The sequence below is a fragment of the Styela clava genome, chromosome 14 (genome assembly GCF_964204865.1).
Source record: "Styela clava chromosome 14, kaStyClav1.hap1.2, whole genome shotgun sequence".
NCBI classification, from domain to species: Eukaryota; Metazoa; Chordata; class Ascidiacea; order Stolidobranchia; family Styelidae; genus Styela; species Styela clava.
In genome coordinates, this window is record NC_135263.1 from 16,557,314 (window position 1) to 16,575,789 (window position 18,476).

Sequence of the window (18,476 nt, forward strand, 5' to 3'; positions counted from 1 at the left end):
TTTTCGAACAAACCTAAGCATAAGCATGGCGTCCTTGAGATGGCATTGGGTACAAATTTTCTAACCCACAAAGAGAATTACTAATCCAATTAAAATCTTCCCAGCGACTTTTTGGGGTCAATATACATTATTGCCATATTATGCTATTCGTAATTGTAGGTTTATACAGAGTACATTTTTCACAATCTCACAATGCCAAGTTTATGGGACATTCAAAGGACGACAATTCAAAGGATTTAATTCAAATTTGAAAGCTCAGACCACACACCAAAAATTGCGAGTTTCAATACCTGATAGATATGTAAATGTGCCTAACGGATCTCACTTATCGAATTAGAAAATATGATTATACTGTATTTGCAGCGATCATATAATGTGAAAATGTAGGCTCCAACGTTGCTAGAAAATAGGTTTTGTTCCATGAATGAAGTACAATATATGACTACACCGGATCACCTTACGAAATTCACATGAAATGTGCAAAGTAATGAGACATTTCTGTACCGGTAAGACAAATGCTACACGCAAATGAAAACAGTTGAGAGCCTTCACTTCATAATGTAAAATAATAGTACCTGGGTCAATGGCGATGTTGAAAAACTCTGATGGTGATACGTTAGGTGTTCCATCTTGACATACGAACGAAAATCTATCCACGATCGGTTCTTTCAACGCGTTAGCACTTTGCATATAATTGATGTTGCCAGCTATGATGTCCCCCATTGTGAATGAACTGATGGGAATTCCTTTGCGTGACTTTTCTGATCCTGGAGCTGGTGATATGTTTTCTAAGAAACCCTCCATAGGCTGCGTGATGACCACGCATATAATCTCGTTACGTTCGGTATCTTCGTCTGTGGCGGATAAATGACGTAACTCGATAGTCGCTCTGTCACCTTCGTTGACGTTATAGTCCTCTCCAATGGTTACTACAGGCGCCTCACTATCTACAGGTAAAATTTTCACAGCCATCAGAACCGTGTCGACTTTATTTCCTCCAATAGACCAATCATCTGATAAATCGGATAAGGTTAGACTGAAGGTATCTGAATCTTCATCGGGACCGATTTCTCCAGCTGTGTGCAGGTATTTAACTTGACCGTTTCTAATGTTTTCCTGAGTAAATGAATTGACGGGTTCTCCCGAAACGGTGATCTGACCTTTTGATGGTAATGACGTAATAAGGAATGTTAAAGCAAGGTCGTTAGTATCGGAATCAGTTGCTGATAACACCTGTGTGAAAAATATATTTAAATTCATCGATCAAGTTGTTTTGTTTCAGGAGAGTCATATTTTAGTATTTATTAATTTTACCTTGCCATTAATGTTATTTCAGAATAACTTGAATTTATTTGTTTTATTGCAAAAGACGTTATATATACAAATTCTGACTCTGTATGTTGCATAAACCATGCTTGCAAAAGTTAAAGTAAAATCAAGTAAAAATCTAGCAGTAAAAGTATAATTTATTTCAAATTTTGTTCAACTTGATTTTATGGAAATGTTTATAATATACACATGTTTGTTTTTTCATTATTTTAGTTTTATTCAAACTAGACTACAATGACATTTTAAATTTTCTAAAAATGGTCATTGTTTTAAAAATACCAGCATACTAAAAATAAAACCATAAATATCAGTTAAAATGTTAGAATTTGTGTCCATCAATTTCATGACATGTTCTGTCAAAACATCTGTTATTCACTTTGTAATGCTTGGGGCAAATTCGCTTTGCCAACGAAGAAAATAAATTGAGTTACTTAGTAATTTTGTTACTGAGCAATATTAGTTAAATTTACAGTTATTTTAAATAATTTCACAGAAAAATATGGTTATACAACACAATGATAATTGGACGGAAAAAATAACAAAATCAATCAAAATTGACAAGATTGTGAATATAACTAATTTATTTCGGACAAGCAGAAGAAAATTTTAGCAATAGTTGTCGAATCAGCCCTTGCATGTGGAATTTAAATCCTGAAAAAATTCTTCCGACCCAAAATATCAGTTTAAAACTCAAAACCGCAAATTAAATTGATTGATCACTATATATATCGGTTTTTACACTTTTCTCGCTACTAGATTACGTAATGTGACTGTAACAACGCGTAATAATCCGCAGTTATCGGTCACGTAATTCAGTAGATAGGCAGGAGTAATTTGAAAATTATCTGGTAAATCGATTGAAAATGCAGAAATTTCAAATTAAGGTGTAATTTATGTAATGTAATGTGTTATTATATTAAGAACCTTAGCTTCGAACTTGAAAGATGTAAAATGTACCTCAGGGGTGATCACAACCATTCCTCGTTCTTTTACGTTAATTTTGAAATTCAATTCCCCCTTCAAAGGCAGAGCCAATGTAGGGATTTCGTCGTCAATAGGTTCCACGTCCACTTTAACCTTAATTGGTATAGTGTGCATGCCGTCAGATACTTCCAAATCAAATACGTCCGATGTGGACTCGTCACCATTATGTTGATACATCATATGCATATTTGCAATGTCGTCACGAGTGAATGCTCCTCCTAAATATTATTACAGTGGTTCAAATAAGAAAAACGCTATGAATAACGTTTTTTTGTAAAAATTGGAAAAAATCTTAAAATTTTGCGATTCGAAGTTGGAAAAATTAATCGACATTTCGGATTTTGCAAAAATATATGAACAAAATACATGACATTTTTTATAAAATTTTTGTTAAAATTCAAAATATTGAACGATTAGTGCCGCATAATCCAACACCTGAGATAAATTACATGGACGATCGTAGCCATATGTTACGAGGTTCCCTTGAATTATTCAAGGATAAATTACAGACCTTATGTGAAGTACGGCATAATCACTTATACCACGGAGATAATAAATCGCATAAGGCAATGCGGGACATAAAAAAGAAAGGCAATAAAATACCCGAAGGTAAAGGTTACAGAGTTGTATTAATTTACTTTAAGGGTCATATCAATTTGCAAGAAGGTCATAAACAAGTTATACTTACCCACTGTCAGAGCAACATCGTCATAATAAATGATACCACGGGTGGGCCGTTTCAAGACAGTGAACGTAAGAACGTCATTGTTGCTGTCGGCGTCTGTTGCATCCAATATATCGGATGTGATACTTGCTGTGCTTCGCTCACGCACAGTGAAACCAGTATTTACGATTTGCGGTGGTTTGTTGTCAACAGGACGAAGAAATATTGTGAAAACCTGTTGCGATAGAAAACAAATTGCGGTTTTAAATGGATTTTGAAATTCTGTAAAGTCAAATAAAAAATAGTCTGATAGTTCGCGTCCTAAGAGAGCTTAGTGTTGTCTCCCCGCTTGTGTTTATGTATCATCTTTCACATAAATATTACCCGATACACAAAATTCATTCATTATACCGTTTATTTGAGTCTATCTATTCGACCAATTTCTGATGTACGTTACCACAGAACAGTTAAATACACCACTACCTATCTTTATCCTATAATAAACGAGACTATAACATTACAATTAGTAATGAATCCTACCGGCCTACAAATTTGAGAAGTATGTAAACGTTAACTGTCGTTTTTTTTTTAATGTTTTGCAACCTCGTTCAAAATCCAATGGATGTCCGTGGCCTGGCTAGAATATAGCTAACGCTGACCATGTTGCCACTCAAAAACCATCTTGACATGGAACAATCTTCGACGAAAAGAATTCCATTTTCTCCTTAAATCTAATACACAAATCAAGCATCAAGCTATCTTCCCACGGAACCTGGAACGTTGATCTAACAAACCTATCTTTATTTCCGTTGTGGTTTTAATCGACAAATAAAACTGTCTCAAGTGGTTTTGAACTTTAAATAATAATAAAATAATATGGACGGAATGTGAAAATATAAAATCTTCAGTTATTGTCGATTGCTTTTACGTTGGTTTCCAAGGACAGTTGAGAGAAAGCTAAGTAATAAATGTTCGTCTGATGTTTGATCTTAGTTTTAGTCCGTTCCGTGCAAGAGACAAAACGGTAATAATTATTATACAACAGCAAAATTGCGCAAGTACTCGGGCGACTAGGTTCAAGCCTGATACTTTCCGATTGTACATTTGACAACATTCGACCGTAGCTAATAAAACACGATAGCTTGAAAGGGCGAGGAAAATGCCCATCAGTGTGTGAACTAATAACAAATAGGTGCAATAATTATTATTCATAATTGTGCAAGCAAGCGTCATACAAAATTGAGGTTCAATTAACTACAAACATATCATCACCTCACCATAAATCAACTTTTTTTTACCTGATTAGGAAGTTCGTTTCCGGCGTTGTCTGTCACGGAGAATGTAAACTGAAGAATACGAGAAATAAGTCCAAGTTCAACGTCTGGTGGTTGGTAAGCTATTTTGTGATGGTTGATTTGAGCTTGAGTGAAAGTGTCAACCTCTTGTTCAGGGTGATCTTGAAGTACAAGTTTACCTAAACACAAAAACAATTGGACAATTTTTTTTTTTGATTTGCTAGACATTTCGACAACCTGCGATAGAACAGAATTTTTCATATCTATATACACAAGTTTAAAAGTGATTTTGCAGCTTTATCGGCCATTATTAGCAAAGCATAACACCAAAAAAGCGATTTCCTGCTAAATTGGAATAATGTTATACCTTCGCCAACACAAATGTGTTTCACAATAGCGCAGTTCATCGAACTCAATTTTCCTGATATGATAATGATGATGAATGAACACTTACCAAAATCTTCCAGAGGACTGACTGGACTGAGTTCAGTTATCGGTGACGTCAATGTGTACACCAACTCACGATCATCAGTGTCTTGGTCCGTGTATCGCAAGAATTTTTTCTCCAATGTGGTGAGTTCGTATTCATTTACATCAACCTGGGAGTTTAAGTTAAAATTACGTTATTTTGATCAAAAATATAGGAAAATCTAATATAAGTTTCGAGAATTCATGCATGCTCTAGACCAGTGGTTCTCAGCCGGGGGCCGCCCCCCCCCCCCCAAGGGGGCCACGAAGCAGCGTGAGGGGGGCCACGACACAAGGCTAAGAATTTAAAGCGAGTTCGTTTGCATACTTTCATTTGAAAAAAAATTCTCCTTTCAGGATTCACCGCAGTTTCATTGCCGTTATTTGCGATCCCGGGTGTATTCACTTTCTTCAGCTCAAATTGTTTCATCATAATGGAATTTGGAATCTTACAATCAGAATAGTTCGCCCGTGGGCCGTCTAACCTGTAGACGGGCAGTTTCACTAAACTGCGGGATAACCTTCGCTATCGTATTTGTAATTTTTTAAAAGAAAAATGTAAAAACATTTATAAATTCCTAATGCCCAAAATACAGAAATACGAAAATGTAACGACAGTTACGTTGGCTTTTTCTTTGCCGAAGTAAATAGAGACGACAGAGAATGTGCTTTATGCTTGCATGGCTTGTACGTAATGAGCAATGAATCAATACGTCCATCTAAACTCCAAAACCACAGTGACAAAATCACCCCAGGTAAAAAATCTTGACATCAATTTCTTGGCTGCCAAGCGAGCTAGATTGACAAGAAAGCACGATTGGCCAAGTTCGGGGTTCCGCCGGAGGGAAAGCCCGCTCTTGAATGCAGCCATCAAGTGACATATCAGATTCCTACCCACTACTAAGCAAGAGAGCTTGTTCAATTTGCCGCAACTGATATGTGCGAATCTGGTTCTTCTGATCTTGTTACCATCAAAATAAAATCTAGAAATCGTCTTGATGTTGACAGTGACATACGTCTGGCTATATCAAAGACGTTGTCTATTATAAGGAACCTTGTCAGACAGTCCCAAGCGCAAGATTCCCATCGATTGTGTATTAAAAAGCTTTTCCTTTTTTTGTCTGTGGTTTTCTTTTGCATTCCATAAAAGGTCATAAAAACATAATACAATCCAACGCGTTTAGCTTTTTGGAATGGCGAACAGGGGGGCCACGAGTGCAAAAAGGCGCTGAAAGGGGGCCACGAGCCATAAAAGGTTGAGAACCACTGCTCTAGACGAAACATCGTTCTTTATATTCCGTCCATATTTGATCTCACGCTACAAATATCCAAATTCATCCGTTAGAAGTCATGTTAACGTTATCAAAGTACTTACCCGCAAAGTGGCTGATCCGTGTACGTTGGGAGGTATATCGTCTACCGGTACGATCTTGACTACAAAGGTTTCAATAGGAGATTTGTTGGGTGGTACATTGTCGTCTTCGACGTGAAATCTTATTCTGTCCATTACAACCTCGGTTGAGTGAGGCCCGATGTGTCGATAATAAACCTGTTACAAATTGAAAAATATGAATCTAAGGAGGCAGGTGATGTCCATGATATCGTATTGAATATTTTGTTCAAATTTCGTATAGAAAACCGCATTAGACCGGAAAATTGATAGCATTGTAAAAGTTATCGTAAAATGTGACTCCGACAAGACAACACAATACCTCAATTGATACATTTCTGGAATTGATTTTGTTTAAAAGCCATCATATGGGTTCATAGAACAGTAGCAATTGATTCAAATTAAAACTTGACATACCTCCATTGACAATAAATTTGCTTCCGTGAATTGTAAAACCTCCTTTTCCCATCTGCCATCCGGTCGTTCCGTCCAAGCATCCAAATCGTCTTCTGGTTCTTCGCTGATAAGTAAGAATTGCCCTTCGGTCGAATATGGCTCCGCCATTACGAATTTAATGTCCAGATCTTCGGAATCAACGTCTGCTGCGCTTAAAATCCACGTAGTAATAACTTCAGTAGCTCCTTTGTTGATGGTTAATCCAGTATTTGCATCGAGAATCTAGATTAATATTGAGTTATAATTTTATAGTGTCAAAATATTCAAGTTCATGGTTTAGGTTTCCAGGAACAGTATACGTATTGCTCAAGTAGTTTAACTACAGATTGAATTACGATAGCTTACCGGCGGTGTATTGTCGACGGTTGCTATGGTGATGGCAAACAAAAACTCCACCTTGTTTTTTCCGTCGCTCATTTGGAAGACGATATTGTCGCTAAAAAAGATATCCAGAAAAACGTTGAAAAACTGGATCGTTGACGAAGTGTATAGGTTGGAATAATAAATTTCTCAATGAAAAGAAACCGACCAACATTTGGCAAAGAAATTTATGCCAAATAAATTTAGGTAAAACGAATTAGAAAACTGAAATAGAGAGTTTCTCTAATTGAAATTACTGTTTATTCTTCAGAATTTGGCATTCGACAGTGAAATTATAATTGATGCAAAATCCAGGAAGCAAAATTTGACATATTTCTGACTATATGGTGTAAAATAGTTTCACTCGTATTATTCGACATCGGTATTTAAAGTAAAGTACAATTCTAGAATACTAAACTATAGAATATAGATGTCACTACAGTATTCTAAAACATTGGGTGACTGCCAATCAGATTTGAACATTGAATAGGAAAAACGGGATAAAATTTGAAACGGTGTGTGGCCCAATCGATAAAGGGAGGAGTCACAGAAGTGGCGTTTCCCAGGTTAACTAGTAACATTACTATGGGAATAAAGCATTTTACAACGACTTCAACAAATTGCGCAACAGAAGAAGACAATACGACCTTTTTAAGACCTAATTTATCTTGACGTAAAACACGCAACATATGATGATGTAATCTAAATTTTTCTGTTCACTGTTTTATGAACGGCCATACATGAAAAATCGCACAACGGGCGAATTTCAAACACGGCCACCTTTCATAAAAAATCAAGAGAGTACAAGTTCGCGTTTGGGGATGATAGAGATAGTACATGAATTCACCCATGTAAGCATTTTTCGAAGGTGACATATTTTGATAAATTCCTTTCTGAGTGTAAGAGTACTAGTCAAAAACTATCTATATTCTATATAATTGCAAACGGAGTTTGTCTCGTCTTGATATCAGTTATGCATACCAGATTAAGCAAGTAAATGCTAACGGCACTCAAGTCAAGTCTAAGACAAACATTCAAATACAGATTCTGCAAAATAACACGATATGTATGCTTGAACTGTTTGCAGACGACAGTGCTGTATTGACAGCAAGTATTGACGTCGAACTAACACGCCACATATTTTCTGATTGCGAATACCTAACGTATTACTAAAGCAAACTAATAACATTTTCAACCCCGACTTGACATTGTAAATAGGTTACGCAAGCGAAAAGTTTTCCGATTAAAATTTATCAAAAACAATACATTTGGGAAGAGTTTTCAAATAAAAAAAAAAAAACTAAATCAGTTGAATCGAATACTAAATTTTATCGATTAGTTAAAAGTTTGAACAGAACTATTTCTAGAGAACGACAGAATTAATAAGGACTCCATACGTACGACTCACGCTTATTGCGCGTCATTGATCACTTGCTCGTCAGCGACATTTCTACTTAGCCAAGGACTTTGACCCTGATTGAGTAACTTGCATAAATATATAAATAATTATGTGAAAAGATGAAATTGATTATCCGGGGACTGACCTGTACGTGTTCGTCCCGTCATGGTGATATTCTACGACACCTGCGTCCAAGTCGGCAGGTGTAAATGTTTTAACTGTCGCACCGTCTTTGACCAGAGAGCCGTGAGTTGCACCACTGACAACAGACACTGTGACGTCACTCAAATTGTCTTCGTCGGAAATTTCCAGATTGTGGCGAGAAGACAAAGCCCTCGATTGTCCCTGAATGATAAACATGCATTTGCCTAGCGAACACGTTCAATTTTCAAGCTTACATTTTAATTCACTCACTTTTACGACAGTACATCATGATTGCAACAAAACAAAAAAACGCTTGTGGGTATAAAGGCGATTTCAGAAAAACATAACATTATTAACTTACCTGGTATAAAAGTTGTCCCGTGTTTCTTGTAACGACGGGAGCCATCGTGTTCATGGGTTTAACAACAACGACAAAATCAAATGGATCCGACATCATTCCCTCAGTGTCAATGATTTGCATTTTTACTTTGAAAAATCGAAGTTCTTCTGAGTCCACTGCAGGTGGTCTATAAGCGATTCTCAAATTGTTGACGTCGGATTGGTAAAAAGATCGAATTTCCTGAAAAGTTTATCAATATCATTTCAAGATAACCGTAAAGAATTTCCCCAGTTTAAATTTAATCGAAAGCAAAAAATCATGAACAGACGTGAATAAGATTTGATGATATATATATTTCCATAAATATATATAAATTCTAAAGTGAGGTGAACGAAGTGAAAAAAAATTGAGGTATATCTACGTCAGCAAAAAGCTGATAACACAATCCCTCAAACTTTTCAAAATCACAACGAAATGCTTTATATTTTACAAGTACATTACTAAGAGTCCCAGCAGTTTTTGACAAACGAGCATCGATAGTGGAAGTGGTGAAATGAAATTTTCTCTTTGATCACAAATGCTTAGATTCATATAGAATCATACATGGTTCTATAAAAACATTACGCTGATAAGATGAATTTATTCAGCTCATACTTGGGAAAGAAATTATTTTCACATATTTTACTCGGGGTCACTCATCATTTTTGGAGTCATTCTTACGGAATGTATTGAGTGTTAATTCAACATTATTCAAGTATCTATTCGAATTGTTTCTCATCGATCTTACGTAGACACACAACTACAAAAGGCAAATGGACTTCAAACGAGAAGTGTGCGTTTAAAGGAGGTACATTTCTAGACAACCATGTTAAAATCGGAGCTGTATTGGTATCTCAAAGTCCAAATGTGATTATTTTGTTTTGACCTAGAAAAATGTCAATGATATATAATTTTTACCAAGCAGAGAACTCAATCAAAACCATCTTTTGACATGCAGATTAGAAATGATAACAACATACGAAAAGGTGACCTACAACATTCGAGTAACGTAAATATATGGATGAGCTTCACGAATGCTAATACATGCGTATTTACAGCATTTCTTCTGGATTTATTTACCATAGATACATCGCTATTTTGGTCACACCCCTGACAACATCACTTTAGTGAGACCGCAGACTTGATACACAGGTCTGGGCGCCCATAAAGTGTTGAAATATACCAGCTTACTTTGTACAATTAGCAAGTCCAGGAATGGGTCGGATGGGCACGACTCACGACTTAATCTTTGTAGGATAGACACGAAATCACAATACAAGATCAAACACGTTTCAAAATGTTGAAACATGGGTGTTAGTTATGTATGCTTTATATCATCAAAATATTTAGTACGCTAATAATAGTTGGGAAAATTGTTACCGACCTGGTTCCTGTCATCTGTACTGTAAAAGCCTCCTTGTTGTGGTTTGAGTGGCTCTGTAATGTTGAACACAAGATCTGCCGGATCTGACTCCTTGTCTTGCGCACGTAACATATCTGGAGTAATTGCTGTCATCACAAACTGATCGACTTCCATCATCATCGTTGATAGAAAATCGGTCACTGGGGGTGTGTTTTCGATTCCATCTGTAATTCTAACTCTGATTTGGAAGTACTCTTGTGTTACCAGTTCACCCTCTTCATTTAAAATTTCGACAACCATTGGTATCAAATCGGTATTCGGAGAGTCAGTCAGGGCTGTATGCTGATATTTTGCACCGGCTGCTAAAAATTCGGAACAAGAAATTGGTGCTCCTTCTGAAGGGTCATTAATTAGTTCGCCGTAATGGGGCAGAGACGCCGGTGAAATATTAGTTGTCACCTGGCAAGTGTGTCCTGGCTCGTAGGTAAACTCTAAAATTTCACCATCGATGGCTTCCGAAGTACCCAGAAGTTCCGGTACAGTGATGAACAAGGCCTTTGTCACTACAGTGCGCTGAATAAATAATACTTCAACCGGAAGTGCAATCGGAATCACATAAGTTTCAGTAGGCGTGTCGTACCGGATTTGGAGTCGTATTTTATGTTCGCTTGGACTTCTCGATCCGAGATGAGAGTATTTGACATCTTCTGGGCCAAAATTACAAGGGAAATGTTCTGGTGAAATAAATCCGGGCATTCTGTCTGATGGATCCGGCAGCACAATAACGAAACAGTAGTCGCCCTCATGAACGTTGATTTTGAGATTTGTTAGTGGGTTAACAAAAACTGATCTCCCATAAGGAACCCTTAAGGATTCAACTCTTTCCACTATACCCGGTGGAGGATTCAAACTCGGCGGGTGTTGGGCAGAAATAAATGCCGCAAGAAATGCCACTGCGACCGGTGTTACAATTTCAAACCGCATGGTGCTATTCTGACCAAACGGCCGTATCAACTACGTCGGCTACTGCAGTTTAATACCAAGCCTAGCCACGTTAACCTATCACAATCTGAAATATTATAGGGCTCCAAATAAAAAAAAATAAACAATATTACAAACCTCGTATGAAGTTCATATTGTGAGCGTTAATTTGACAGCATACTTGGCATTTGAGAGCTCTCAAATGGAAATCCGGGGAGTTTTATCATGACCAATTACAAGTACATATTGAATGGGAGATTTTCAAAGTGAAGGGTTGCTTGCGCTGCTTCGTTTGTGTTAACGACGAAACCTATTTCGCGTTGATGTGTGAACATATTGAACGGCAAGCGATTTCAACGTACTGGTATTTTAAATAGGACTATTAAAAGTTCGATGGCTTGACATTCATATATTTTCATTTCTAATATTGAGGTATGAGGGACATAATTATTTGTACTCTCAAAGTAACACTATCGTCGTCTATGGTGCGTCGCATATGAAGCTAACAATGCTCTTATTCTACACAGCAAACAACCCACCATATGATATTATATGCTCACATATGTACCATTTGCAAATATCAGCCTTTACTATCTGTATGCGTATCGCAGACTTCGATCCGCCGAACACACCATGTTTAAACTTCTGGTAAGCCAACACGGTGCCAACAGGCTTTATAGACAAGCCGGCTTCTTTTTTTTCTATTGTTTGACAGATAACCTGTCATTGTTACTCAATTACAGAGATGTACTAACACCTTACCAAAAACATTAGTCTTAGTAATTCTATCTTCTACTTGAGTGTACTCAAAACTCGCTTTATAATAGAGTACATTTAGGTTGTCCGCTGCCTTCTAGTTTCTTTCGACCGGGTAAATAGATACGCGGACTAACGAAGAACATTATACAGAGCGTAGGGTATGGACTAGTCAAGATAAAGCTTTTTACGTATTCTCTTGCTTTTGTTGACATCTCTTTTTCCGCCAGCCTCGCCACCACATACCAGCGATGTCTCGCACGCTTCACGCTCAAACAACCTCGCGGGTATCGCATAGTAGCTTGACCGGCAGTGATAGACGGATGCACCTTGGCCTAAAATTATTGTGGTCCTCAGATAAAACTAGGACTTTAAAAGAATTTTATCCGTGATCCCCACTTATTTGCTGTTATTACTGATTTAACATTGTTAGTGACTCATCAAATGTTGTTGTGGTTTTCAAAATATGATGTACTTTTGCCATGACAATACCGAAAAATTCGCAACAAGAGGTACGCGACAAATAAAAGAGCGTACTCAAAGTTCCTGTAGTGCCATCAGCGGAACCCGACTGGTCGTAAGAGGGAAACGTCAACGAATATTTTTTAACCCGTCTAAAATTTGTTTATAAACTAATATAGATCAAAATTAGACCATACAAATGAACTTGTACAATTAAAATTACTCGTTAATATAAAAAAAAGCATCCGTAGCATTGAATTTTGTTTAAAGTCTTCCTTTTAACTATCGAGATAAAAATAGCCGTCTCGATTTATTAAATTTCCTGTAAAACAAAATGTGTCTTAGTTTTGATAGAACAATTTTTTTTCGAATATCATAATTATCTTTGGTGATAACTCTATACGACAATCATTTTCTTAAATTTATAAATTCGAAATAACTTCTCGGGACTGCACGCCGTATTTCCGAATATTAAAAAATAACATACAAAAGTTTATTAAACTATATATACCGTATATATGTTGCAACTAATAATTACGGCTCTCGATTTTTTCCATATATTCATCGTAATTCTGCTTTGTGATTAACAATCTATCGATGGTAATCTTTTTATCATTTTTGCTTTAATGTGAAATTTCAATAATATCGTCTATATGCGATTCATCTTCGCATATTATGAATATTGGATAAGTTTCAACAGGGACGTATCCGTAAGAATGGAGTCTCATTATTATTGTTAACTGTTGTTAAGCAACACGCTGGTACATTTTACACAAATGCAAAGCTATCACAAACACGAAATAATAAATAATAAAAAAATGTCAGTGATTTTGACTTCAACTCTTTTGCGCAACCGAGTGTTCAAAACGATTACCGATGGATAAGCGGCTTAGACTAAGATCGATTGCTATAGTTCGCCACAATCATAACGTTAGGAATTTTTAAGTTCTTCATAAAGGTAGCTCAATTCACTACGCGTAATACGCGACTTCGCATATACGTATGCTAATATTAAAGAAGTAAAAAGGAAAATTGTTAAACTGTGTGAAAATATATTATAGTGGATATACATAGGCTACAGTATAAGCACTGTGCGGATATGAATATGAAATGCCTCTTTTATAATATTTATTATAACTTATTTAAACATTCAAAAGAGTCTGCGATATTTCAGTCATTTTGATTTGTATTTTATTCGCCTGCATAGTATTGCCTCGGGCATTACCTGCCTACAGCTTTCATCGACATCACCACAATTCTCATGATGAATTCGATACATCATGAGAATGACCCCGAATAATTAAAGTCATCAGGGCAAATGACCTATGTCACAATGCTTTGGTACAGGTTTATATCATACATAAAAAAAGGCTTATGTCTACGACCCATGCGTGATTAAACCAAATTGAGCAGGTAGCGCTGAAGGATTGAACAATGCAAACCTATAAACTTTCACTTCGAACGTGACAAAACGATGGACGAACGGATTCATCTGTTTGTTCAAGAAAATAAATGAAAATAAGATAGTCACTCATGGATTACACTAACTGAGACTAGTGTTGCATCGGCGCAGCCAACTTCTCGTTCACAGTAGCATGCCTAAAATTATATACGAGGGATATTATAAAGAATATGTTTTAATTTGATGACGTTTCTGATGAAGTAATTGACTTAATCGCTTAATTTATTTAATCGCTTAATCGCTTAATTTATTTTTAAAATTGTTTGCTGCAACTTCATTAAAACGTGTTAGATTTGAAAAGATTTTGGACTAGTCTAGGGTAGTTTGATACTAAAAAAATACTCTTTCCTTGCCTTATACGGTTATTGCACACTGCACTGCTAACTCGTCATAGGTTGTATTGAATAATTCAATATAATGCAAGTTATTTTCATACCATAAAAATCACTTTCTGATCCAGAACCCGTATACTTTCGAAGAAATTGTGCTTCCCGATATCTATTTATAACCTGTTGGTAGATAGTTAACAAAACTCTGGAGTTTGAGCGAAACAAAAACAGTAGCTTCACCTAGGGTGCTAATCTTCAACAAACGCGACAATGTTGATGTGGACTTCAATATAAGTCTCATCAACAATTTGTCCCCAGACGGTATGAAATTTTCCGGGTATCGTTATGAATCATTTTATTTGATTTTATTGCTTGTGTATTAATAGAGAAATTGTAGTAAACAATTTTATAGTTTATGTCAATTTCACGCACGTGTGCAATAAACAACGAATCAATTATTGAATTGAAATACATAATCGAATTGACAAATAAATCATGTGATCAGTTTCATTCACGGTTCCAGCAATATCTTGAATACACATAACACGGTACGAAACAACATAAATTTTACTGGTATTTTGCTTATGAAGCTTTCAACTTAATAAAGACTTACGAGAAACGTTTCATATGGGCATTTAAATATCTTCGATACTCAACAAAAATTGTATTCAATTATACATAATCGACTACAGACAAACAGTACCAGCTTGAAAAAATAGACCGATATATTACACGACATTATATCTTGAAGCTTAAATTCCGATGCTTTTCAAAAGTGTTGATAGACGACGCCTTCAAATTTAACTAAATTTAATTCCCCCTGTTTGATAACCCTTTAATTAAGTTATTCTTTGCCGAATATTTTAGTCGATTTTAACCGAATTAACCAGGAAAGGATAAAATATTCCATTTTTTAAAAATTCGCTCAACTAAATCTTTGTGTTGTAGGGTTAGACCTGATATAGTCACCAAATAATAGTTTCAAATTATTTACATTTCAATTTGTTTTATCATAAAGTTCAAAACGTGGATTTCAGCTGTAAATTGCCAGTTCGATTGTTTGCGACTGATATGAACCACGTATGTCGATTAGACAATTGTCTTATACACAATGATAATAATGATGTATTGGGTGAATGCATCACATGTTTAATTGCATTTCTGTTCATAATTGCCATTTTGTTCAATTCTGCGCAAACAATAAAAGCTTTGTTGAGTTAACTGACGTACGTTGACGGATGTGTATTGAAAGTATGAGAGGCTTATGTATTTTGCGCATTTAGCAACAAAGTCATTAAAATATTAAATACATACTCAACTTCACATTTGTTTCTACCTGGCAATTTTTAGACACAAAGTGACCCGATAGTCTTTTCGATAAATTGTAGCAAAGACTTTACTCTTCATACAGAACTTCCTTTGTATCGAACGATCTATGGCGTGTTTCCGACCTCCATTCGAGAGTTGTTTTTCATGTTTTGTGCATTATTACTGATTTGGAATTCAACCGTATAACTGGTATTAATTAAGGTTTAAGTGTATTTTTAAATATATCTGGAACGATAGTGGAACTTTACAATATACGAACATTGGCATTACAATATTTTGTGTGCTTATTGACCTCTGAAGAGTTCAGATTGGGGTTTACTCCGCTAACATACGGGGGTAAGGACAAGCAGTGGGGACAATTTTCCCTACACTACAATCGATCATAACACAGAGTTGCTTCCGTCAAAATATCCTCGAACAGTAATATGTTATTTGAGTTTAATTGTTATTACCGGTATAATACAGTTCGATGTTTTATTACTTAAGGTGCAATTTGTTGCATATATAGCCTACTAGAGCCGACTTTTTTTGTAAATTTTATTGATACAAAATATAGAAAATAAAATACGTCCTCCCATCATTTGCAATCTCCATTGTCTGAAAAATATCAATGTAATATCTTTTAATATGAAAAGAGTGAATGAATGTACAAATTTTTTTGCAATAGAAAATTTCAGTCAAATCTTTAAAATCAAACGTAATAAATTATTTTATACCTGATGCCAACATATCTGATTGCTTCACAACAGTGTCTTTCATAGCAACGCTCATGGCCACGTAAATTGCTGAGAGTAGAAAAATAAATATCAGCGATTGTGACGCCCCAATGGGGCGAAAATCATTTTTGTTACAAAAATAAATTTACTGTTATTTAATAAAAATTGTTTCGCAATTTTTTGTGACATAGATCAGTGGGTGGGACAATTGTTTCATGAAGAAACACAATAGCTGTCAATATTACTATTCAAACGTGAAGATAAACCCGAATGTGGTAACTGTAGTATCTATGTAAAAATTCTTAAGAAGATAGGACTTGGAATTCTTAATTAGCAATTATAAAATACCAGAATATCGGTCGGAGACCGAAGACTTATCGATCGAAAGTTAGGGGATCCCAAAACAGAAACTGCGGTTTCGATTCGTGCGCTCTTATTCCATAGTGACACCGTGTGTCCCATCACTAATTAATTAAAAACTCGCTAATTATACGACATAATTCATCCAAAATCAATAGGATCTTGATCCGAGATATGATGAATGCACATAAAAAATTTGAAGCAGATTCGACCTCGTTTTCGTGAGATATCGCGTGTATCTAACAGACAGACAGACAAACAAACAAACAAACAAACAAACAGACAAATACCTATCAACATACTTACCGATCTTAAGATCGATAAGTAATAAGACCGTCACCTTTATCCACTATGTCCTTGGCTTGTTTTTGTAACTGGATGTCTAAAAAGAGTAAAACGTGCCTTAATTGTCTGACTTGTTACGTGGCGCGTACGTTCATTTTAAATTAATCAAAATATTAAAAGAAAATATTTATTTTAGATGTCTTTGATTGTGATGAAATATTTACCATTTCTGTCAGCAGTCCGAATTAAATCTTCTTTGGCCTTGTATAAAGCTGGAAACGCAAAGATATTGGGAAAAAAGTTTCTATCTGAATCTAAATAATCATGAAATGAAGTAAACATAGCTACATTATTCACAGACAAAGAGAGACAATTCATGGACAAATGAGAATTACACAGCGGATTGTAAATTAAAACAAATATATAAAACTGAATCCAAACAAATGTAAAAACTCTTAGTGGTATCAACTCTGCATTTGTGTTACTGGACCTTATTTCAAATGTTAAGAACATATTTCTTTAGGCACTTAGAAAATGAGTAAATTCATTTTTTTCATTTTAAATTTAGGTAATTATAAGCGTAACTGTAATTGATATTGCAAAATGCCAAAGTTCATCATTCATATTTGTTCCTGTGTGATTTTTGTTTGTGAACATCACAATTCATTCGTGATTAGCTTGTAAAGTGGTGGAATGACGTAATATGTTTTATTTCGTATAGCATATGTTATATTACCCATGTCGGTATCTGCTTTTTTTTTATCCCCAACCTGTGGATCCATCGCACTAGTCCTCCAAGAACCTGTGTTTATAAAATAATAGTTTATTTCATTCTGAAGAATTACCAGTTTGGTGAATGAGATATCAAACATAGTTGATCGTGTATCATTTGATTTGATTGGATGAAGTAGAATAGATCTGAGGGAGAAATGAGTTCTTTTGATTCATTTATGTAATCTTTAATTGTTTGTCGCAATAAGTAAACCAAGTCTACGGCTACGATGTGAACATTGAGTTATGCAGCTGCATCGCCAGACTTATCATTAAACATCCATATTTAATTATACTTCACACTCACCTTCTGCGATTTCTTTTTCTACGTCTTCACAGAGGTTTTCTTCGGTTCACACAATCTGTAGTTGAATGATTTAAATAAGTGATTACGGAAAACTATTAAAAACTTGTAAAGAAGACCCAAATGTTCGAGAAAATTCACTTCAACAGAACCAAAAATCGCTTTCATGTAGTTCCTCATTACTATTGTCGGTATTTTAATAAAAACTAAATGAAGGAAAACCAAAAAAATTTTTTGTTTTAACTGAGAAATGTTATTTCAAAACCGAGAATTATTTACGGATTAAGAAAACGATGTCTTGTACTTTGTTGCAAACCGGTTTTTGTATTATGCTACTTGCAGAGCAAGTATTACATTGATTTGAAAATGAAATAGATATTTTAATGAGTGTATATACATAAAAAAATTTAAAAGAAGGGTTGTAAACCACTGCTGTAAAAAGTATAGACAACAAACACATTTCATGCATTAACGAGACGCTTGGGCTTTT

At 35.4% G+C, this 18,476-nt stretch overlaps 1 protein-coding gene across 1 annotated transcript in view; it reads right to left on the reverse strand.

Annotated features, from left to right (window-relative positions):
• The window catches only part of LOC120341157 (FRAS1-related extracellular matrix protein 2-like), a 52,730-nt gene extending 41,418 nt beyond the window's left edge, over positions 1–11,312 (reverse strand). Inside the window, exons 1-11 of the mRNA XM_039409602.2 lie at positions 10,253–11,312; positions 8,851–9,069; positions 8,491–8,690; positions 6,932–7,022; positions 6,548–6,808; positions 6,116–6,289; positions 4,727–4,871; positions 4,276–4,451; positions 3,002–3,212; positions 2,287–2,531; positions 576–1,233 (exon numbers count right to left, since the gene is read on the reverse strand). Of these exons, the coding sequence (XP_039265536.2) occupies positions 576–1,233; positions 2,287–2,531; positions 3,002–3,212; positions 4,276–4,451; positions 4,727–4,871; positions 6,116–6,289; positions 6,548–6,808; positions 6,932–7,022; positions 8,491–8,690; positions 8,851–9,069; positions 10,253–11,215 (3,343 nt within the window). The 5' untranslated portion in view covers positions 11,216–11,312. The remainder of the gene's footprint in view (positions 1–575; positions 1,234–2,286; positions 2,532–3,001; positions 3,213–4,275; positions 4,452–4,726; positions 4,872–6,115; positions 6,290–6,547; positions 6,809–6,931; positions 7,023–8,490; positions 8,691–8,850; positions 9,070–10,252) is intronic.
• Between the last annotated feature and the right edge of the window lie 7,164 nt (positions 11,313–18,476).